Source organism: Marmota monax, unplaced genomic scaffold (genome assembly GCF_021218885.2).
Source record: "Marmota monax isolate L192 unplaced genomic scaffold, Marmota_monax_Labrador192_F-V1.1 WCK01_AAM20220418_F8-fsc00008, whole genome shotgun sequence".
Classification (NCBI taxonomy): Eukaryota; Metazoa; Chordata; class Mammalia; order Rodentia; family Sciuridae; genus Marmota; species Marmota monax.
This window is the reverse complement of record NW_026694432.1, coordinates 3,376,892-3,401,385: the sequence shown is the minus strand read 5'-3', so window position 1 is coordinate 3,401,385 and position 24,494 is coordinate 3,376,892. Positions and strand designations below refer to the sequence as shown.

General features: G+C 48.5%; 1 protein-coding gene and 1 long non-coding RNA gene across 2 annotated transcripts; one reads left to right on the top strand and one right to left on the bottom strand.

Moving 5' to 3' along the window:
- Positions 1-358: 358 nt before the first annotated feature.
- On the bottom strand, positions 359-17,375 carry LOC124075359 (uncharacterized). Its single transcript, XR_006846013.1, has 2 exons — positions 16,996-17,375; positions 359-1,537 (listed from the first exon to the last, which is right to left on the bottom strand). It is a non-coding gene; the product is annotated as an uncharacterized LOC124075359 (long non-coding RNA).
- A 66-nt stretch (positions 17,376-17,441) lies between these two features.
- Foxd2 (forkhead box D2) lies at positions 17,442-20,042 on the top strand. The gene has a single exon (XM_046418891.2). The coding sequence runs from the start codon at positions 17,782-17,784 to the stop codon at positions 19,261-19,263; it is 1,482 nt and encodes a 493-aa protein (XP_046274847.1). The 5' UTR covers positions 17,442-17,781; the 3' UTR covers positions 19,264-20,042.
- The last annotated feature ends 4,452 nt before the right edge of the window (positions 20,043-24,494 follow it).

Here is a 24,494-nt window from a genome sequence, read left to right as displayed (position 1 = left end):
CCTCACTTGTCAGTTGAGGAGACTGCACCTCCCTGGGCTCAGTATGCAGCAGAAAATCCAGACTTGCGTTTTCTAAACAGAGATCCACAGAGATCAAAATGCAAACTTTCTGCTTCAAATGATATTTCAGTCCCTCTTCCTACCTCAGAGGACCTGTTTGTTGATAAACTTCTCCCGAATTCAAGAAATTCCCAGGGAAGGGAAGGACCTTCTCACTGTCCTGAAGTTGGAGAGTGCTTCCTGATCTCTGAATTCCATTATTGTCATCACTTCATGGTCTTAATTCCAGGATCTTTGACCACTCAGAGGACAAGGAGACAATATTTGTAGGGACATTCTAGAAAGGCAACTGCTGAACTGGAAAGTCAGAAACTTTTTTATTTTAAAATGCCTCCTGAATTTTTCTTTATTCACCAACATCAAGGGCTGACTGTATGCCAGGCTCTGTGTCCATTTGTGAAGCCAATAGAAATACAAATAAGAGACTCTTTATGTTCTCAGAGAGTTCATAGTTGGAAAGCTATATGTCATTTGGCACATGTGAAAAAAACAAAAAACAAAACTTAACCAAACTCTTTCTTTAAAGTCACCATTTTTTGTCTATTAGTGAGATTTCAACATTCTTTCTCCTTTTGGGTGAAAAAATACTCTAAATGAAAACTTCAGAATTGTTTAATAGATCCTTGCCTCTTCATTCTTATAGAAACATTTAAGTCATTTTATTCTAAAGACACATTTTAAATGCTTAACTTTAATTTTTATTAAATTTAAAGAAGCCCATAATCTAACAAGTCAAATAATAATCAAAGGCTTACAGTGGTGTCTTACCCCACTCTTAGGAAACCTGCATTTCCCCCCACTCATAGGAAACCTGCATCTTCCCCTATATATCTACTTTCAATTCGTATTTGTTTCTTATGGAATATACTTCCATATCTCCATGCTTATACTCCTCTCTCTTGAAACAGTAATGATTTAACTTTCTATTATGATAGAGAATATTTACCTCTAAAATGTCTCTCTCTTCCCATTTCTACCTATATCACCAATTTTTGGTTAATTCAGTTCTTAGTACTTACATTATTACTACTGTATAAATATTATTCTTTGGTAAGTTACTAGTGGACCATGATCACAACTCCTTTCTTTGGGGATGCAACTTTTTATTTTTCCTGGAATTAATAATGCCTTGGGATTTTTTATTTGCTCAGCTTCCTTTATACTTACTGCTAAATCTTCCCATACCTTCTGATAGCACGGTGGTACACTTTTTTTTGTGAGTCAAACTTATTATGAAATTCATCACTCCTTTTAGTTGCATGCTTTTGCCTTCCTGGAGACATCTCTCCCAGATCCCTCCATCCTCCAGTTCCAGTCTGTACTGACAGCTTTCCATGTCTGCTGCACAGATGTGGACCTGGAATTCCCTCCATCTCTGTTCTGTATTGAATCTTCTGCTTCCTGGATCCCATATCTTCCTTTTTCTTGGTTTATTTCCTTGTTCCAGCAGAGGTAAATTGTTTTGGAAACTGCACATCTGAAATAAGATGATTGTTTTAGCATGAGAAGCAAAGCATGCATTTTGACTTCGAAATAGTTGAGTCAAAACTGTGTTTCTGTAGACTTTTATGGAGGAGACTGGGGAACAGGAGAATGGGAAGTATTTTCTCAGCTTAGTATGCACTTCCTCCAAGGAAGCTGGGAACGTAGCTCAGTGTTAAGGTAAGTGGGTAGGAGGATGAAGGGGGGATGCTTTGAGAACTCCTTATAGAAGGAGAGCTGACAAGAAAAGCCCTGAGAGAGGGCTGTGACCTAACTTCAGGTAATTGTACCATTGGATGCTACCTTTGGGCCCAAGATGATGCTGAGTTTGTTTGAGGACCTTCTGAGTCCAGCACATGAAAGAAGGCAACATCACCTTGGCACATGGAAGCATGAGTATATTGGAAAATGACACCTTTGGTAGGGACACTGACAATGATGACAACAGAAAGGCTCCTTCAGGCATTTTTCAGACCTCTGGGCACCTGGGAATGCAGGCAATTACCTGGGAAAGAATAATGAGTAATGTGGAGAGCCCTCCATTGTAGTAACTGGGTTGTTTCAAGCCCATGTGAAGTAACTCTGAGAGTTCCTGGAAGTATGGGGACAGAGGTAGGATAAAGGAGGTTAATAGGGTCTACTTTAAAGGAAAAAAATGTGGACCTCTAGTATTGACTTTAAATTTTATTATAATGTCACTTAGTATGTGTAGGTATAAATTCCTTAAGTTTCTACTTTTTATGTAACTGTTAAACATTATTATCAATTAAATTCAAACAGAGCAACAGAATAAAAATTCAAGTTCACAGCATTACTCAAATGTAAAAAAAGATACTGTTTTGCTGAAACTAAATCACTTGCACTCTAAATGTGGTGTTGATTTCTCTATAGCAGATCTTTTGGGGTTGGAATGTCTTGACTAAATTCATCCACCATTTTTTTTTTCTTTTCAACGAACTGGAACTATTCCTTCCATCACCTGGCCCAAATGCAACATTTATTTATAAAATCTACATGTATTGCCCCATATCACTTCATAATAAGTGCAAATGAAGACTTTAAATATCAGGTTTCTTTTTTAAGGAGGACCTTGACCCCAATTATGCTTAAATATTAATGTATTTAATATTACCATTGCAATGAAAAAACATTTCAAGATTCTCTATTTTCTACATGTATAAGAATATATTATTGGGTCATACTTCAAGTGAAGCAAATGAAAATTTAAAAATGCTTATTTAAATAAATAACTTTCGTTAGAAGAAAGCTAATATTAGAGATTATTCATAAATCAATAAAGTAGAACAGTTCATATTAAAATCCAAAGAATGGGACTGAGAATATAGCTTAGTAGTAGAGTACTTGCCTAGCATGTGTGTGGTTTGATCTCTAGCACTGGGAAAAAAAAATCCTTAGGATATAGCCAACCTTGTGTTCAGAGGAAATTTCATAGCTCCCAAGTATGCTATGGAGATGGTGTTAGAGAGAACTGGGGTGGGGTAGGGAGACCAGTTAAAAGGCTACTGCAGTATCCAGCTAGAACAGGAGGGTAGCTTGGAGGAGATGAGAAAAGTAGACATACAAATATGTGAAAACAGTCAACCATTAACTGAAATCCTAATTTAGCAAGACCACAAAGTTTCCCATTTAACCACAGCTTCATGCTGACTCTGAAAGCTTAAGGACTCCTGGTCTGGGTTGACTAATTTAAGGAGTAACTAATTTCAGACCTCTGAGCACAGAAAAAAAAGAAAACACTGTCAGAGCAGTTCTTCTCATTGCTTCCACGGGAGGGCACCTAGGGTGGACTGTGTTGTCTGTTAAGTTATCAGAAACTATTTTGCTAATTATATAAATTGATACAGAAAAAAAACAAAAATGGAAATCATCCTAAGTCAATCTACCTATTTATGTTATCAAAACCTGGTAAAGAAGGGGTGAGCCCACCATAGATAGTCTAATATCACATATGAAAGAAGATGGAAATTTTCCCAGCAAACTGAATCCAGGAATGCAATATAAAAAGTATACCATCAAGTGCTGTTTATCCCCAGAATAAAAAAATGGCATTATTAGGATTATTATTATCACCCCTTTATATAAGCTGTGCAGATCATCACATTTATAAATGATGCAACTGGAGTTCATAAGTCAAGTGAATTACCCAAGTCAAACTGCCAAGTGACATTCAGGACTGGACTCCAGGTCTGTCTGACTCCAAAGTCATTCTCCTTTCTCAGAGAAGTGAATGGAGGTGGAAACTCGGATGGAAAAACCCCGGGCATTAATAACTTTTCTCAGTTTACCCCAACATCCTCCCCACACACACCCACAGTCCTTATCTTGAAAGGGATCTTTCCAAGCCAGGGGACAGGTCTTTGGTTTCCTATTTCCTCCACTCTGTTCTCAACTCCCTCCCTAGCTCCATGCTGCCCTTCTCCCTCTCCTTTTCTTATACTCCATCCTCCTTTCTCTCCCTGATCAATTTTGTGGGGACAAATGCGCCACCTATTGGCCACCTCATATGTACCAGACTTGAGTAGGAAATCATTGGAATGAAGCCGGATCCACTTGGATACTCTCTGGGGCTGGTGGGGAGGGGAGGTTCTGATGGCTGAAAGGCACTTGCTCTAGGGGGAAACCCAGTTGTTTGGCATGGAAGAGGAAAATTGGCTGCAGTTAACACCTCCTCTGAGAAGCCCTCCCAGATCTTCCACATTCCTCTTGGCAGCCCTTGGTAGCTGCCCTACTGCAGGAGGTCTTGGAATAGGGGTGGATGGGTGTCCTAGGTGCAGAGAATTGATCTATTCTGTAAGAGGGAAATTGAGGAAAGGATGCTGGGCTGAGGACAGAAAACCTGAGGTCTAGTCCCAGACCAAACATTTAGACAAGTCCTTTCCTTTTTCTGTTCCTCGCAGCAATTCCTAACTCTCCCAAGCTTCTGAACTCTGCCAGGCCCTGTTCTCCCCAACTGCAGAGATGCAGCAGATACTGTCCCAGCTTAGAGAAGTCAATATTGGTGGATATGACAATATAGTGTGTAGAGTGCTTCAAAAGAGGAGGGAACTGTAGGTCACCTGGTCACTCACCAGTCTGAGCCTCTGCCCTGCCCTCAGCCTTAGTGTCCTCTGAAGACAGAATGTGTTCTGATCTCTATGTCTGGGTGGGGGTGGTCTTTGTAATCAGCAGGAAAGATTTTTCTACTCTGCCTGAATGTGGGTTTCCAGATAGGGCCTGTTTTCTTTCCTCAACTGTCTCCCTCACTGGGCAGTTCTGGGGCTTTGGCCTGGGCTGTCCTTGTCTGGAGGCTGGACTTGGGTTGTAGGTGGTTGAGGGAGAGAATTAGAGATAGGGGTTCTGAACCCTGCTTGGAGAAGACACAGGCTACAGCCTGGGCATTTGTCTCCACGACTTGATGGGGTTGGGGAGTGCAGCTGGGGCCTTGTGGGCTCGCAAAGGCAAGGCTTCCTAGAGGAACTTGGTTCTGGGTTGGGTTGAAGGAAAGGAAAGGAGCTGCTATTCTGATTTCTGTGAAAATCCCTCTGCCTCCCTTCATCCTAATCTCTGCCCAACCTCGGCAACTGAAAAAACTGACTACTTTCAAAGCAATTTAGGTGGAACAAAGAGAGGGAGGCAGCCGAAGACAGAGGAAAGGGAGCAGAACAGGAGGGAAGGATGGCAGATCTGGGGTCCTAGTGAGCAGACCTGCCTACTTCCCTCCTGGGGGCCAGTGATGGACACTTACAGGTACCACTAAATCTGGCTTTCACATCCACCTGCCTTCAATATTCACATCCACCAACTATCTTCTCAGGTTGGAGTCCATGGGAAGTGTATTTATTGTTGCCCATAGCAATTATTTTAGTGTTGCTATAGCAATGGTTTATATTATTGTATGTTCTGCATTTAGTCTTTATTGGAATAATTCAATTGTTTCTTTTAAAGCATTTAATTAATTGTTGAATAGGTAATATATTCACTTGGTTTTAAAAGTATTCTATGAATGTTAGGTGTGGTGGCGTACACTTTTCATCCCAGCAACTGGAGGCTGAGGCAAGAGGGTGGCAATTTCAAGGCCAGCCTCAGCAACTTGGCAAGGCCCTGTCTCAAAACAAAAAGCAAAAAGGGCTGGGGTAAAACACTCTTGCGTTTAATCCCTAGTACCAAGAAATAAGTAATTTTATAAAGTATCCCATGAAAATTCCCTTCCATTCTTGTTCCCTATTTGCCCTAGCAGATAATCAATTATTCATTTTTATTCATCCTTCTAGACATTTTTGTTGCATATATATAAAGCAATACAAATATGACATGATTTTCTCCTCAGAGAAAGAATCCCCAACAGTGGAGGTGACCTGCAGAGTGATCCCCAGCTCCTTCACCTCCACAGAGAGCATGTGAATCCTCTGTGGGGAAGGTATTTTGCCCTCTTGTCAGAAGAGGTTTTCTTTTCTCTGTTTTATGCAACTCATATATTATATCCCTCAGCCAGTACAAACACTTCTCTGTCCTCTGAATAGTCAGTGGATCTGTGGCTGTGTCTTGGTTCATTTTGTCCTTTCCAACCCTGAAGATCCCTCCCCATGCGTCTCGATATCCACTCATGTTCCTGGTGTGGCCTGGATGCCACCTGGTCCACAAAGCCTCCACTCCATTCCAGGGCATCCCAGGGCACAGGACTTTTATTCTTTCCACTGTCTTGTGGGTAGTGAATGGTGTCTTTTTTTTGTGCCCCTTGCTGCATTGTATGCTCATGGGAAATAGGCATTACTCCCCTGGAATATACAGAAACATGTATTTTGTACTCACTTTGTGTATACGTATTACCCATTTTGTTTGTGAGCTGTGAGGATGATACTTGGCTTGTGGACCTATGACCTGTGATGACTAGCCTGAGGCCAGTGTATCTCCCCTTGGTTGGAATGTATAGGTCAAAACTTAAAAGTTATTTTTTACTCATAAGGGTTTTAACCTGGTCATCTCATGCCAGTTAGAAGCTCTGATTGGCAGCTTTAGTTTTCTTGATTAAAAACCCAAATAAATGCCCAGCATAATGGCACATACCTGTAATCCCAGTGGCTCGGGAGGCTGAGGCAAAAGGATTGCAAGTTCAAAGCCAGCCTCAGCAAAAGCCAGGTGCTAAGCAACTCAGTGAGATCCTGTCTCTAAATAAAATACAAAATAGAGCTGGGGATGTGGCTCAGTGGTTGAATGCCCCTGAGTTCAATCCCTGGTATCCCTGCCCTGCCGCACCCCCCCAAAATAAACTAAGTTTGAGGCAGTCTTTCAATGATAAAAATGTTTTTGGTGAAAAGATCAGAAACTGTTCTACTTGGTGCTTAATGAAAATATTTTAAATGAATGTATATACAAGTTATTGTCATTTCTTTATATTAATTCAGAAGTTATCCGTCAAATAAATAATGATTTTTAAAAAAAAAAGAATCCCCAACAATCAGAAGCATAGATGTTTACATTGCTCCATATCTTAATTTTTTTTTCACTCTACAACATACTTTAGACTGTTTTCTTTATTCATTTTACATAGCATACTATCTATGCTATGGAAGTGCTGTTCTTTGCTTAGCCATCCCTTTATTGAAGGGCATTTACATCATGTCTAACCTCTTAGAATTACAAACAGTGCTGCAAAGAGAGCTTGTGTGTGTTCCATACCGTATGTGTGCAGGCATTTCTTCAGGAGAAATCTCTAGAAGTAGGTTTCCATGTAGCCCTTGTAAAGGTACCAAGCACCCTGTGTACTGGCTCTTTCAATAGCTATCCACCTTTATTTCTCAAAGGGGCCCTTGGTGACCATGGTCAAATTTTATCTTCTCCAACTCCTCTGCCATCCTTCCAGGGGCCTTCATCAGGTCCCCTCATCAGGTATTTTGGCTTCTGATCATGGAAACCTGGGTACTTGCCTTTCCCATCCTGGAACCTGTTTCCTAACTATCAAGCTGTCCAGTGTGATGGCTTCTTCTAGCCCCAGCCCTAGGCATCAGTGGCAGGTGTGGAGAAGCAGCATTTTGGATTTTTTTTTTTTTTTTTTTTTGCGGGAGGAGGGGTTACAGGGGATTGAACTCAGGGATGCTCAACCCCTGATCCACCTTCCCAGCCCTATTTCAAATTTTATTTAGAGACAGGGTCTCACTGAGTTGCTAGGCCGCCTTTGAACTTGCAATCCTCCCATCTCAACCTCCCATGCCACTGGGATTACAGGCGTGTACCACTGTGCTCGGCTGAGAAGCAGCTTTTTTTAAAAAAATACTTTTATTTTTTTTGTTTATTTTTATGTGGTGCTGGGGATCGAACTCAGTGTCTCACACATGCTAGGCAAGCATGCTACCACTGAGTCACAACCCCAGTCTGGAGAAGCAGCTGTTAGACCTCCGCCTTTCAGGTCTCCAGGCTTTCTGGTACAAGCCACTCTTACCCCATTTGGACTCTGGTTGTGACTCTTGTCTTCTGACTGCAGGATCATGTTCTAAGATCTGCCTTAGATTTCCCATTTCATTGCCTCTGATCCCCTCAAATATGAGTGGCCTCAGGTTTGATAGAGGAAGTGGATAAGGGAAGATCAGAGACCCCTGTGAAGGCATGCATGGGATAAGCAGGGAGCCAAACTCCATGGCTGGAAACAAGGCCCTTAGCAGCCTAGAAACCTCTGGGTTGGCTGTGATGTCAGCTCATGTAGCAGTCAGTGCCATTTGGGGCTGATGTAGGCCAGGCATGAGGAGGCACCTGTTCTGGCAGCTCCAAGGAGACTGGGAAGGGCAATGCCTTACAGCAACATCACTATTATTGCTGTGAATGGTAACTGCTCACATTCAGAAATGTAGGAAGGGATGCTCTTCTCATTTGTCTGATAAGGAAACTGAGGCCCTGGGAGAGATGGGGCATGCCTAAGGTCACTCAGGAAGATAAAGAGAGGCAAGGCTGGGAGTAGAGCCCAAACTTTTTGATTCAGGCCTCACAGGGAGGTACATTCTCCCAGCAGGATAGAACAGACATCCCAGACATATCAAGGTTGGAGGGGAGGGTGGGGAGCCTTGCTGAGACATCCTGACTCATGGTTGGCTCTGGCTAGATTGCTAGGTCTCAAGAGTGGGCTAAGAAATTTCCTTGGTCCTAGTCTCCAAAACAGATATCTGAACACTTTACAAACAAAGAGAGAGAGGCTTAGAGACATTCCTGTCTGAGACTAATAAGTGATAAAAGCACAATTTGAATCCAACTCTAATACCTGAACTCTTTCTGCTCTACCCGATGCCTCTAAGATTTCTACTCAGTGATGATCTGGCCTCTACTCAAGCACTCCTGGTGATGGGGAGCTCCTGACCAACAGGGTAACCTATTGTATCTCTGAGGCACAGCCCTGTTAGAGTGTTTTTCTTGCATGGAGTCACAGAAAGTAAGTCTCACCACAGCCTTCTGGCTTTCATTTGCTTTGGTTTCTTTGGCTCAGGTCAGCCCTGTAGGGATTTGGAGATGGTGATTGTACCCACTGTTTATATCCAGGCTAACAACCCCCGACCTTTCCTTTATATCTACAGGACATTTTGCCATCCCTTCCTGTATTATTTAGGGTTAGGTTTAGTTGTCAGTGACAGATTCCCCCCTCCCCCCATGCTACATTAATGGCTTAAACAAGATTGACATTTATGTCCTTTTCACATAAAGTCTATAGGCAGTTCAGGGTGGTGTGGCAGTTCAGTGGTCTTGGGAACCCAGGCTCTTCCGCTCCTGTGGCTCTGCTATTTGTGAAATTCAACTCGACTTAGCTTAGCAAAAGGGAAGACTTAGTTCTTTCATGTCTCTGGGTTCTAGTTTCAGGCAGAGCTGGGTTTAGGGATTCAAACACTGTTATTAAGACTCCATCTCTCGGTGTAGGCTGTTTCTCTCTGTGTGTGGGCTTCCATGTCAGACAGCATTCTCTACATGGCAGGAAAGATGGGTTCTGGCAGCAGAGTTTGCATGCTTGTCTTCCAATCCAAAAGGAGAAGTCCCCTTCCCAGATCTCAAACTGCACGTAACCCAGAATCCCATAGTCTCTATATATGCCCCCAAGTCCCAGCAGTATGTGTCAAATTATGGAGAAAGAGTAATTTGTTCGGCTTACGCCACTTATTACTGCTTAGACCAATCACTGGGTCCTGCCTTAGCAATGCTGATCCAGCCAGGTTGCCTGTCTGCTCTTGGGGTAGCTGGGAGGTAGACAGAGACTGGACAGCCCCATTGGATCACATGGAGTGCTGCAGGAGAGGTTTCCTTCAACACGGAGATTTGGGACACCCCAAATCTGTATATCCATTTAACTCATTACACAAAGGAGAGTGACTTTTGTATTACAGGCAATGGGGGGCTCCTGAGAGATTTTGACAGGGTTCAGTCTGGTAGATGATTTGATTCATGATAACTATTTTATTTTATTTTAATTGTAGATGGACAGCATAACTTTATTTTATTTATTTATATGTGGTGCTAAGGATCGAACCCAGTGCCTCACGCATGCTAGGCAAGCGCTCTGCCACTGAGCTATATATAGCCCCAGACCCTGTTATAACCATTTTAAAAGACAGAAAGTGAGGCAAAGAACACAGAGAGAAACTCAAGGACTTGGTGGGGTTAGGGACTGTCATGGACAAGGGTTCTAGTTTCAGTCAGAGCTGAATCCAGGGAATCAAAGACTGTTTTTAAGGCTTTGTTTCAGCTGGGAATAGTGGTTCCTGCCTGTGATATCATCTACTTGGGAGGTCGAGGAAGGATGATAACAAGTTCAAGGCTGGCCTGGGTAACTTGGTGAGACTCCGTCTAAAAATAAAAAATCAAAAGGTCTGGGGATGTAGCTCAGTGGTAGAGCACCCCTAGGTTTTAATTCCCTCATAACACACCCACATGTGTGCACTGTCTTTCTCTACGCTATTTCCTTCTGTTGAATTTCTGCTAGTTGAGTTGGCTTTCACAAAGAACAGAGCCACAGGAGAAGACGACCCTGGGTCTCTGAGATCATTGAACTGTCGTCCTGAATTGTCTGCGCAGATATGAAAAAGCCATAACTATCAATCTTGCTTAGTCACTGATATAGGATCAGGGGTTCTAGTTCTGAAACTAGAGACGTGTTCCCCTCCTCTCAGGGATGAGGGAGAAACCACCTCTGTTCTCAGAGAACATATACCTCTATTGACATGTCCAAATTTGCTCCCTGAGAAAGGGAGAAGTCACACCATTCACCCACTCTTTCTTTCATTCAAGTGCCCACATACCTAACACCAATTAAGCTCTTACTACACGTCAGGCTTTGTGCCTGGCAGGAGGTACAGTGATTAATAGTGATGGTGCAAAACACTTACTGAGCTCTTTTAGAGTTTCAGGCACTGGGCTAAGCGGTTTATATATACTATCTCACTTAATCCTCACAAAAATTCAATGAAGTAGGTACAATTATTATCCACATTTTATAGCAAAGGAAGGATGAGGATGAACACAATATAATCCTTGTTTTCTAAGAGCTCACAGTCCATAGCAAGGGATGGACTGGAAGTCACTTCCTGACAATAGTCACTCTTAAACAGCGCTCTGGGAGCCCAGGGTGGGAGCCCCTCATAGTCTGGTATTGTCAGGGAAAGTGGCTAATAAAGCTTAACATTTGAAAAGTCCCAAGAAGGATTAAGAGGAATGAGGCCAAAAGTGAATACATAACATCAAATCAGGTGTGAGTGGATTGCAGGGGATGGAGGTAAAGATGGATAAGTGAGCAAGACCAGGCTGCCAGGTACACTGTGCAGACAACCACTGTGCCCAAAAGTGGGCAGGTATCTCTGGGTCCTCAGGTAAGTTATCTGCAAAGTACCCTCCCCATTTCTGTACCAGAAAGCCTCCTCCTATTGATCTGAGGTCTCAGCCATGATCTCTAGATGTATATTAGAAGAGATCTCAGCCTCTCCATCAGTGTTTGATGGGGAAGGGTGGTATTTGCCTGAGTTGAGACTGTTCCTAGCTCAGGTCCCCACCTACCTGCTTATATAAGATATTCAGCCAACCTCTGAAAACTGGAGCCCTTCAATATAGCTTAATCTGGTCAGGGGTTGAGGAAGGAGAGGTCTGATCTCCCAGCACAACTGTGCTTCCTGCTTTCTTCACTACCTACTCCTGGAGCAGTGACCCCTCCTCCAAACTCCCCCTTTCACTCCCGCCTCCTATGTCCAAACTCCCCCACCCAGTCCTCCTCAGTCCAAAGGAGTCCTCCTCCACATTGCTAGCTCTCCATCTAGAAGAGATGAAGAGAACTCTGGGCTGGGAAACTGGATATTGGGGTTCCACTTCCACCTCTACTACCAATTTGTGGCCTCAGACAAGTCCCCTTTTTCTCTGGATCTCAATTTCCCTCTCTGAGAAATGAGTTTTGAAAAAGCTTCAGTCCAATTTTGGGACAAATGACTTCAATCTTTATTTACTAGTATGTGTGGGGAAAGAGAAAACAGCATACCCAGCTTGCTACCAAGGGGTGGGTGGAGTGGATTAACGGTGTCTTTGGAGAATGGCGAGGCAGGAAGCAGGTGGGCTAGACAGTGCTGAGCAAGCCTGCATGGAGGGTATAGGCATTCGATTTTTTGAGGAGCTCAGAGCACGAAGAGGTGGGGACAGGCTGGGTTATGGAGGTTTCTTTCAAAAGACGAGGCAGAATTTTAGCAGGAATTTGAAGCCTGGGTACGAACTGGAAAAGGAAACAAATGAGCAATGAGTAGAGTCCAAAGATTGAATCTCAGGATGACTTTGCTAAAGGGATAGATGGAGGTGAGCTGGCAAAGTGGTGCTTTGGTTTCAAATCTTATGAAGTTCCTGACTTTGTGTGGATGCAAGGTTCCTCCAGAGGTCGCTGTTCCCCAGGAATCCACCACTAGCTAGGCAGCGGCTCTGGCTGGTGCACCACCCCATCTAGGCTCAGATTCTGCCAGGGTGATGTGGCTCTGCATTTACCCCACGGGACACGGGAACTGTATCTTCCCTCCTATGCAGGGAAGTATGGTCTTACCAGTCACTCTGGGATTCTGAAAGGTTAAATGTGATGGTGCCACTCAGAGGAACCAGGTCCTTATGGCTAGGCACCCTCCCTCTTGCCCTGTCCCAATTCAGGATCCTCCGAAGAGCATCAGTTCTGAAGTGCCACTGGCAGGTAGCCTGTAATTTGGTGGGAAGAAGGCCAGGTGCCAGATTTCTTGGCTGTCAAGTAGCGCCATCCTTTTATGAACTTCTTTCTACCTCTCCTAAACATAGATCCCTTCTCAGACCAGCATCTTGGCACACCCTCCTTCCCTGCAAGGGTCCTGCTGCTGGTTTGAAGTGGGCTTGCATTCTTGGAACAGGTCTCACTACCTTGCACTTTGGTGGATGCTCAACCTTCCAGGGAGGTCCTGGATCACTCTGGCCCTGCAGACACAGAGCATGAGATCAACAGGGGACCCTCATTTAGGGGCATACTCAGCCACAGATCCACTATCTTCCTAAGAGAAGGCATACATACAGGACTGACACCTGGATCCAGGGACCTAGGAACCTACCAGAGCATTCTAGGAACTGGAGCTCCCACTCCAACAAACTTGGAAGGTCCCCCATTCCCCTGGCCTATCACAACTCTGCTCTCCAGCATGTGAAACCATGTGCTCTCCACTAACTCTGAGAATCTGCTGAGCGGGTGCTCACCACAGTACAGGAACAGCACTATTTTCAACCCCTCCTGAGCTGGCAACCCTCTTCCCACAAACGGGAGTTTAGCCTCACAGCACTGGGGCCACAAGTTGCTAGAGCAAGCCCCCAACCACGTAGTCCAGATGGGGCTAGCAGGGTACAGACAGTGGCCAGAAGTAATGGAAGGAGAGGAAGACAGAAATTCAGAAATTCGTACTCTCTGAACTTTGTCATGCTGAGTTGCAGGGCTACAGAGGTGCCTGGGGGTGAGCAGATGGGCTGGGGCGGGGGACACCCCAATGCCGGCTGCCTGAGTTCCACCCCTGTGGGTCACATGATCTGGAGTGTCTAGTCTCCAACCAGAGCCAAGGGAGCCAAACTTTTTAGAGCAGGTTTAGATCCAGATGGAGAAAGGGATTGGGAGACCAGCTGTGGCCAACAATGCCTTCTTCCAGAGCTGCAACCCTGTAGGGAGCCGGGAAGGGGCTAGCCTCCGCCTCCCTGCTTTCCCTGAGGCTGGACGAAAATTGTTGAACGAAATTGGAGAACTGTGTGGGTGTCATGCTAGGTCCAACTGAGGCCTCCATGGGCCCTCCCACGGTGCAGATGAGCAGGCCCTGGGCAGGTGGGTGGTATGCAAGCTCTCACCCAGGGCCGCCTGCCATAGTTCAGCCTGAGTCTCTGGACCAATTCCTCCAGCAGTGCAACTTAATTCTATCCTTGTAATCGCTGGAAGGCTTTACTTTCCCTGATCGGAGGAGAATGGCCAGTTTGCAAAACCCCTATGAAAGGAAGGGACAAATGGCCCGGGAGCCATTGAAAACAACACATACTTTGCAATAAATAGGCAACAACTTCTCCTCTGGGGAGAGGGTATGCTTGTTCAGAATCCTGAACAAGCATACCCTCTCCCCAGAAAGCTTTCTCTTAACTTTCTGGATTGCTCAAGGAAGGAAGATAGGCAGTATGAGGTAGATGAAGGAGGAGGCTGAAAACGGACCCAACCACCCACCTACACATTGTAACCAATAATTGCAGAGCCTCTGGGCTGCCTTAGGGTACCCGTAAGTGAAGGTGAAGGTGTGCGGGTTTTTGCGAGGGCACAACCAACTCAAATGAGGCTGTAGATACACTGCCAGATGTGGAAGACGCTAAATGCATAGGCAGAAAAGGCAGGGACCACTGAGAAGGGAAGAAAACAAAACGAATCCTGAATCCCTGGGTTGCCCTCTGAGTGGCCCTTCTCCCTGACCCCCCGTGCACCTACTCTAGGCATTGTTTTAAACAAATTGGCCCAGTTCAAAGGCATATGAAGCTACCAGAAACCCACTCCTCAAGCAAGAGCAGTACTCTTTCAGGGAAGCAGTTATTTGGATAAATCCATGAGTTCTGGGCTGGCAGTCTATTCATCTGGGTCCATCCCAACTTAGGGTCCCTCAGAAGCCTGACAAATAACATATTCTCCTGGGCCTCAGTTTCCACTACTGTAAAAGTGTGTGTGAAGAGTCTGAATGATTCCTTAAGGTCGTGCCCCATCCTACAGAACAAAGGCTGGGGTTTTTATACTCCCTTTTTCCAAAGTGGATCTCAGTAGTAGCTAATGTGCAGCAGAGCCCAGCAGAGGCAGAGAGACTACATTACCCCCTAACCCCTTTATCTCCCAAAGAACAGGGTCCCATGATTCTGGCTGGTGGCATCTTATTTGAAGCATTAGAATCAGGGGATGTGGGCAGCAAATGCCTCAACCAGTTCTACCCTGAAACTTGACAGCCTAGGGAATGAGGAGAGTCCTGGCAAGACAAGAAGCTATTCTGATTTCCAATTTTTGAAATGAAGACATTCAGAAGGTGAAATGGAGTAGGATAAGGTCATGCTGTGGGGTTTCTTTTTTATCCATTTATTTAGACATCAGCAGAGCTGAGCTGTGTTGGAGTTAGTGTGTGGCTGATGGTGTGGAGTATCTGTGGGTAGGATCCTGGAAGAGGGATGGGGGGAGTGTACACGGGGGAGGGAGAGAGAGAGATATCAATCTCCGTGTAGTAGAGAGCAAGTTTGAAGTATGTGCAGGGTTGCCAGATAAAATAAATCTGCTAAATCCAGCAACCCTAGCTATGTGAATTTATCTAGGCTTATGTTAAGAAATGTCTCTTCAAAACTCCTTTTGTTTGCTTGTTTGTTTGTAGGGCTGGACCACCCAGGAAATTCAAATTCTGGGGCCACTAGTCCTTGTCCAACTTACTTCCCTGACTTGAGGATTGGACCTCTTCTTTCTCCAAGAATGTTCAGTTTATGTAGACCCAGCACAACAAGTGCATCTCTTTGGTCAGAGGTCCCAGATGACTTATTCTCACCGGATATAAGCAGCTCTGTCTCCCACTGTCTTCTGCTCTTAGCTTAGGAAGCTCAAAAGTTCTACTGTGAGGGTTCCATGATAGGGATTGCAAACCAGTCCTGCTCTATCTTATTGCAGAAGCCTGGGCAAATCCTCTCACCCTTTTCTGGGCCTCTGTAGCCGCATCTGTGGAATGAGGGAGTTGGGTTTACACTAAACCCTTCCAGTCATTGGATGCTGCTGTTCAATAGGAGATAATTCGTCCACCCTCACATCCACCCTCCTAAGAACCAGCCCACTAGACTGCAAAATCCCTCACACCCTGCTCCTACCTTAGCTACAGAGGACTGAATTCAGCACAGTGACTGGAGATGGTACCAATAAGCAGTCTGGGGATGGGCCAGGGCTAGGGATCCAGGTGAGAGACTACATTACCCCTAACCCCTTTATCTCCCAAAGAACAGAGTCCCATGATTCTGTAACATGCTTTCATTACCCTCCCCATAAATAGTCCGGAATATGGTTACTTTTACATACCAGTCATGAAGTAGGTATTTTTAATTTAATTTTCACAGAGGAGGAGACAATTAAATAGTTTAAGAAACTTTTGTAAGTGAAGCCGCTAAGTAGTGAAGCCACAACTGGAGCCCCCAACAGCCTCATTCTAAGGTCTGCTATGCAGACCAGGAAATTTAGGCTCAGAAGAGGAAATTACCCAAAAAGGGACACACCGGCTTTTAATAGCGGCTAGCAGCTGGGACTCAGGCCGCCAATGCTCAACCTTTGGCCACTGTGCGGCGCTGTGAGGGCAGCGGTCAGCTCTTGCCCACGTCCGGCGCCCATTCCCCTTCTACCGCCCAGAGGTTGAAATGAGCCCAATCGGAGCTGGAGCGGACTTTTTTTTCTGGATCCTGGAGAGAGGCTAGAAGAGAAAGAGGCCTAATGGGATAGGCAGGAATCCAGATAGCTGAAAAAGCTGCTAAACCAACCTTAGGTGCACCAGATCCCTAGAGAGAAAGGCAACACGTGCCGGGGATGAGGTCAGAATTCGCTAAGGGAGGTCTCCAAGGGGGCCCTGCTACCTGTCCAGTGGTCATAGGGGCAGTGGGGAGGTAGCCCTCAGTGTGACTGCGGGTAAGGGAGAGGGGAGCTGAGAGGGATTTCCAGACCCACAGACACTCAGACAAATGCAGCTTCCATAGGAAACGGTGAGAGATTGACCGAGGAAGAGGGACAGAGACTAACGGAAGCTGAGACCGAAAGCAGTCATAGTACAGGCAAACCCGGAGTCACAGACCGTCGGAGCCCCAGAAATACGGCCACAGCAGAGAAATTTTAGGGAGGGATCACGAACAGGCGGCGCACTCCCTGGGTCTCCCCGCGAAGGCCTTGAAGGGAAGGGGAAGGAAAGGGGAGCAGACAGAATTTCTCACCTCTCGGAGGCGCGAGGATGCGAACGCCCGGTTTCCTCCTCGAGATCACTCACCCCCTTGAGCCGGAAGCCGCTTGGGCTCCGCTGGTCTGGACGTCTCAGGCTCCCGCTCGCGTTCCAACGGCGTTTCGGCCCTGGTGGCTCCGAACGCTGCTTTGGGGAGATGATGGGCGGGGGCTGCCACCACTTCTACCAGCTCTGGCTGGAGCCCGCCTTGACTTCCAAGAACTGAGCGCCCTGAAGGCAGAGGTTCCCGGGAGCCGAGGACTTGCGGGAACTGTGGGAAGGGGAGGACCCGCCTCCAGCCACGCGAACCCAGCTCCCGCCGCGGCGGCGGTATGTTCCCGCCGGGCCCCTGCTTGAAGGCACTCCGCGGGTCCCCTCCCGCCCCGCCCCACCCAGAGAGCTCCGCCCCAAGCCCGCGGCTCTTCCGCCTTAGGCAGCGGCTTAGGAGAACCCCGACTTCCACCCCTGGGGGAGTAGGGACGGACGCCCGCCAAGGTGAGGGGTGGCTCAGCTCCTTCCGCCTGCGCGGTGGGTGTAGGTCCCGGTTCCGGCTCCCGGGGCAGCAGAGGGAGCGGCCAGTTGGGTGCGTCCTGCAGGATGAGACCGGCTGAGTTAGGCCACCAGGGGGCGCTGCGAAGCTGGGGGACACCCCTCCCTGTCCGCTTCAGTCCGCCCCCTCCCCGCCCGCGCGCAAAACACACTCGCCCCAGAGGCAGCGCGGCCGAGCCGGAGCCGCGGCCGGAGCGGAGCCCGAGATCGCGGCGGCGGTGGCGGCGGCACCATGACCCTGGGCAGCTGCTGCTGCGAGATCATGTCCTCCGAGAGCTCCCCGGCCGCACTGTCTGAGGCCGACGCAGACATAGACGTGGTGGGCGGCGGCAGCGGTGGGGGGGAGCTCCCAGCCCGCTCCGGGCCCCGCGCCCCCCGGGACGTGCTCCCTCACGGCCACGAGCCTCCTCCGGAGGAAGCCGAGGCAGACGTAGCAGAAGACGAGGAGGAGTCGGGTGGCAGCTCTGACGGCGAGCCTCGCGCTCTAGCGCCCCGGGGGGCGGCGGCCTCAGCGGGAAGCCCAGGGCCAGGCGCGGCCGCGGCCCGGGGCGCGGCGGGGCCGGGGCCCGGACCACCGTCGGGGGGCGCGGCGACGCGGAGCCCTTTGGTAAAGCCACCCTATTCATACATCGCTCTCATCACCATGGCCATCCTGCAGAGCCCCAAGAAGCGCCTGACGCTGAGCGAGATCTGCGAGTTCATCAGCGGCCGCTTCCCCTACTACCGGGAGAAGTTCCCCGCCTGGCAGAACAGCATCCGCCACAACCTCTCGCTCAACGACTGCTTCGTCAAGATCCCCCGCGAACCGGGCAACCCGGGCAAGGGCAACTATTGGACGCTTGACCCGGAGTCGGCCGACATGTTCGACAACGGCAGCTTCCTGCGGCGCCGCAAGCGCTTCAAGCGGCAGCCGTTACCGCCACCACATCCACACCCGCACCCTCACCCAGAGCTGCTGTTGCGTGGCGGGGCTGCAGCGGCCGGGGATCCCGGCGCCTTCCTGCCCGGCTTCGCCGCTTACGGCGCCTACGGCTATGGCTACGGGCTGGCACTCCCGGCCTATGGCGCACCCCCACCGGGGCCGGCCCCGCACCCGCATCCACACCCGCACGCCTTCGCTTTCGCTGCCGCTGCCGCAGCAGCGCCTTGCCAGCTGTCGGTTCCCCCAGGCCGCGCCGCTGCGCCTCCACCCGGACCTCCGACGGCCTCGGTGTTCGCTGGCGCAGCCTCGGCTCCGGCCCCTGCGCCTGCCCCAGGGTCGGGCCCGGGCCCCTCCGGCCTGCCCGCCTTCCTAGGCGCGGAGTTGAGCTGCGCCAAAGCTTTCTACCCCGCGTCCCTGAGCCCTCCCGCAGCTGGCACAGCGGCCGGTCTGTCCACCGCACTCCTGCGCCAGGGCCTTAAGACTGACGCGGGAGGTGGTGCGGGCGGCGGGGGCGCAGGCGCTGGGCAGAGGCCTTCCTTCTCTATAGACCACATCATGGGCCATGGTGGTGGCGGGGGAGCACCCCCAGGCAGCGGCGAGGGGTCCCCGGGATCGCCGTTCACGGCAGCTGCGGGACCTGGGAGTCAAGCCCAGGTCTTGGCCATGCTGACTGCCCCGGCCCTGGCTCCGGTGGCCGGTCACATCCGCCTCTCGCACCCTGGGGACGCGCTCCTGTCTACAGGGCCGCCGTTTGCCGGCAAAGTCGCCGGCCTCAGTGGCTGCCACTTCTGACCACAGCGGGCTCAGGGTCAGTTAGGCCCGCACTCAGCTTCTCCCGGGAGCTCCTGCGGTCCCAGCGGAACTCAGGGAGTCTATTTATGAAGAGTCTCCAACCTGGGCCGGCGCGCGTGACTTGGCACTTCAGGTTCCACGCTCAGAATCTCGCCGAGAGTTGGGACGAAGCGGGCTCCATCGCTCAGGGCGAGGCCTGGGTTTAAGCTAAGTGGTCCCAAGCCAAGATCCCATTCCTGTTTGAGCAGCAAACGAGGGAGTGGGGAACCTTCGGTTTTTCCCTGCCTGAGTCCGCTCCGCAACCCCGGAAGAATGCCTTCCCGGAGACGTGCCTGCCCAGGCCCTGCGGATCCCACCAGAAACACCAAGGGCGCTGAGAGGTCTCCCTTTCTTCCTTCCTCAACTTTGCGACCCTGCTTGTCCAATATTATAATTTAACAACATCTATTATCCGCTTGTGCTTAAAAGAAAAATTCAAAGTTTTTTTTTTTCCTGTTCTCCAAGGAAGTTCGTTCCCTCTGAAGCCTAGCTCAGTATCTACACAGGCGAAGCTGAACCGAGAGGTGAAGCAGCGGATCTCCACAATCTTTGCAGAAACCCCAGATCCCACTCCATGAGGAAAATCCTTTCTCTTTCATGTTTGGGTGCTTTTCAAGGAACTTCTTCCCTTTCCCCTAGCCGGCTGGGGCCAGCCATCCAGGGCCAGCAACCCTCTCAGTCTCCAGCTCAGCCCCAGGCCCTGGGGTATTTATTGTAGTTAAAGGCAATGAGGTCGGGTGGGAGAGGAGGGTCTGGGTCAGGGACTGGAAAGGTGGGGGTGGGGTGGGCAAGGGCACCAAGCTGTGTCAGGGGGTCCTGTAATTATGTGTAAATATCTGTACAGCAGGCTGCTCTCTGTTCTCTGTCCACTGGTGTGCATTGATTTAGAAACCTCTGCTTAGGGAAGACTCTGTGAAATTGTCTGATGGTTTGTGTGGAAGAAAAGAAAAATCTGTCTCTTTCCTCCCTTCCCACTGGTGTCAATTGAATAAATATATGCGAACTTCAGCAGTCACCAGCTCCGTCTGCTTGCCTGCACTCCCTTGTCCTTGTTGGGGGCTCACCTAGAAGACCCCAAGCTCCCCAGCAGAGGGGGAGTGAGGAAGGGTCAGGCAGGCAGAGGAGGGTTTGGGCTTATCAGATACTGGGGGCACTGTGACGTTTGCCTTCAGCTGCTAATGGGGCCAGGTCTCTGGGAAGCCAGTGACCCCTCCAGCACTTTCGTTTTCACTCCAGTACTAGGAAGGTTTTCACCATGGAATTGGGCACATGGATTCTGTTTCAAATGCACCTGAGGAGTCTTACCTCCTTCTTGTTTAGTTTTAGCATGGCCTGGGTAGATCTGGGTGCTAAGTGCTCTTGAACACTGTATCCACTGAGTACAGGGCGAGTTAAGTCTCTTGATGCACATTCTGTGTGCCTCTGTATAGATGTGTGCAGGGGCTTTTATGGAGCTTGGATTGTTTTGTGTTTGGGTTTGTGTGTGTATATTATTTTTTCAGAATATATGTATTTTTATTTCTACATTTGTCCATGAACATTTGTCTCTGGGTGTGTGTTGACTCGGTTACACTCTCTGAGAGGAGAGAGGTTTCTCTTTGGCCATTGTAGGGCCTTTAGGAATTGGCCCCTCCTGACATAGGTAACAGAATGGGAGGTATGAAATTAGAGACTGAAACCTCACTCTCTTCCCACCTGAGAGGGCTAGAGGTGTACTGTGAGATAAAGGAGAGTTAATGGGGTCTGTCTGCCAGGGCAAAACTCCTGGTCCCTTGAACCACGCTCATAGCTGGAAGCTACTACCTGAGTGCAAATCCATTGGTCTGATTGGAGTCTCCCACAGCTTACCGAGCCCTCAGCTCTTTACATGTGTTTGGTACTACCTGTAGTCAGATTTGCAAATGCTTTGGGTGAGGTGATGCTTTGGAAGAAGCAGAGATAGTTGTTGCGCTTTTTTCTCTGTGTGTTCCACTGAGATCTTAGGAGAGAAGAACTATGGAAATACACGAAGAGACAGTTCAGCCTTCATAAAACACACACACACACACACACACACACATACACACAATTTTGAGGGCAAGGGTTAGGAGACAAGTGACTGAAAAGGAAGAAACAGGGTCAGAGACCCAGATGCAGAGAACTTGAGGGTGTGGGCAGAGAGAAGTATGAAGGCTTCTTCAGCTAGGATCCCAGCAACTGGCAATAGTAGGAAGGAAGAAGATACTAGAGGGCAGAGGCTGCTATAGAATCAGAATAAGGTGTGAATCAGGATAGGGCTGGGAAGAATATCAGAGTTTGGGAAGGGTTGTTGGGATTCCTAAGTCTCTCATCCTCTTCACAAGGGAGGAGAGACAAGTCTGTAGGTATAGGTGATAAATGCAAGTTCTCTGCCAGAGGTGAGACAGAACCCCTCTCTCCATCTTGCTGAGAGTCTAAGGGAGTAGTGGTGATGGTAGGGGGAGTTGAATACAGTGGGCCACCTTTCTACCATTTTATCAAATGATAAGGCAAAGTAAGCTTAGTTTCAATGGTAAAAACTGGGAAATGTCTGCTAATACTGGGATAATGGTCTCTGGCTGCTTTGTTGACTTCCACTGCTCTAAGTTTGTTTTCATTTCTTTTTACTTGAGGAAGGGTACATGTGACTGTATGTGTGTGCATGCATGCCCACCCAGTGTGTTTGCTCTCAATAAAGCCCTTTGCAGCTATGTGATCTCATTGATCATGAAAAGGTCACGCCCAGATATTAATTTGGGGGGTTTTAAGTAAAAGACTTCTCAGTTGGTTTTTCCTTTCTAGAAAAGAGAAATTAAGTCAGGCAGAATTCATATCTGATGGTGGATAGATAGATGAAACACTTCCCTAAGTGCTGTTTACAGGAGAAGCAGCAGATTTTTGATGTGTCTTTGTCAAGTATGTGTGTGTGTGTGTGTGTGTGTGTGTGTGTATACACTCCAGCATATGTGTGTAAGAGAGTGGGGGAGAGGTAGTCGGAGGGAATCTTTTTTTTTTTTTTTTTTTTTTTTGAGGCTATTGCTTGATGTCTCTATGTGTAGAAGGTTCCTGTCAGGAAAAGGCAGAAATACAGGAATTGAAGGAGTGTGGTGCATGAGGGACTCCCAGACCCAGGACTCAGACCCTCCTTTTATAGAGGGTCAGAAAGGTCAGGCCTGGGCCAGATTACAATTATAGTTGAGGTTGGGGGCCAGAGAGAAACCACTAATGCCCAACTGGCCATGAAAACTACCCAGAAGAGAATTACTAAGAGAGCCCACAAGGTTCCACATGCTGAAGGCAGGGTGGAGGGAAGGTATTTGGAATTCTGGACCATTTTAGATTGTTTTGTGGTTAGCATGTGAGTTGGGACCTGGAGTGCAGGAAGGATGAATGAGTTACAGGATTTATATGGTAGAAACCTCTAGGCTTTCGGCTGCTTCCAGACTGTGGAGGGGGCTCAGTTGGTGACTCCCTTCTAATCTGTGGCTGCATAAGGTGGGTGTTGTCTCACTTAGGAGCTCAGCCTCCTGGGAGGAGAAACTGGCCATCCGTTAGGGAACAGCTCCAGTGGGTTCCCTCCTTGCCTGGGTGGAGGCACGTGAGGTTCTGTCGTGTACAGGCCTCAGCCATTGGTGACAATAATAAGAAAATATCCAGGGCACACCTTCATCTCTCCGAGGTGAGAAAAAAAATGATAAGAAATCCGCCTAGGGTTCAGTGAGTGCTGCTGAGAGCGGGAAGTTTAAAGGGGAAGAAAATTGGCGAATTTCACTGGTCAATTTCACTTCATTTCGTTCAATTTCGTTCAATTTCATTCCTTTTCATCCGGCGCCGAGAGGCCCAAGGCCACAAGGAGAAGGAGGGGGAGGGGGTCTTTCCGGGCAGGATTTTCCCCATCTTGCAGACTTACTTACTATGGTTGTGAAGAACAACCTTGATTCTCCAACTTTGACATGCGTTTTTCAGCCACCGCTAAGGGCTGACATTCTATTTTATCGAAGAGTATTTGGCTTGGGTGATCGAGGCCCATCCGCAAGCCTCCCCGCACTTCTCTCTTGCAGCCCAATTAAAGCGGTTAATTCTTTTCACCGCCTATTCCTCCCCATCTTTCCCCCCCCCCCTTTCTCCAGGGGCTCCCCAGACCACCCAGGAGCCGGAGTTGGGGCGGGGGGGGGGAGCGGACACTTCCCCTCCATATCCAATTTGTTCTCGCCACAGCGGGCGCGTCTTCGTGGTTACAAAGCGCTTTTCCCCTGATGACTTTTTTCCCCTTTTCAAAAACACTTCTATCTCCCCCCTTCAACTAGCAAACCTCCCCAGGCCCACCCCTCCTCCCTCTCAGCTCGGGTTTATTTAAACTTCGCCTCCTCCCGCGTCGCCTTAGCGCTCACTTAATGAAGTTGAAGGCTCGGTGCGCCCGGGTGAAGAGGGTTTGGAATCTGTTGAAAGGGGCGTTTTGTGACACTGATTGGGGCGGGGGCGGGGGCGGTGGCAGACCAGACAATGACCGACCGGGCGGGTTTTCCTGCGCGCAGAGTCAGGCGAATAAAGGCGCCGACACTGTTTAAACGAGGAACCTTGCAAGAGAAAGGGAGAAAAGATTCTGAGTGCGGAGTGTGCCTAGTATGGTTTGGAGCTTAGTGAGGGGTGGGAGGAGGCAGCTCGCCTGCGGTCTTTACGGACCGAATTCGGCGTTTACTTCGAACCCTGGGCTCCCGGTTGAAGAGAAGAGAGGCGAGTTTGGGTTTGCGCCTAAACTATTCCGATACGTGATTTAAAAGGTTGTGTAGCTGGGTCTAGGGTAGCCAACCAACACATGATAAGACCCAGCGTACGTTTGTCCCTGGGGCTGGGGTTACGAGATTTCTAGAGACACGCTGAAAGAAAACTAAAGGTGGGCAGTGGCCGGACAGGAGAATTCAACCTCCCAAGTCTTTCGCCTGTCAGGGTATTTGAGAGTAAACGCTGGTTAGATTTGGGGGGTGGGGGTTGAGAATTATTCTGCTTTTTAAAGGTCGGCGTAGATACGTATTGTACCAACGGAGAGATACGTAGGGAGGACCGAGGGTCCCAGTTGTGGCTTTGAGAACAAAATATTTCGCGGGCTGGTGGGCGCGGCTGGTGCGGAGCCTAGTCGGCACCGCCTCCTTCCCTAGCAGAGCAAGCGCTGCAGTCCGAAGCTGCAGTCGCTCGGG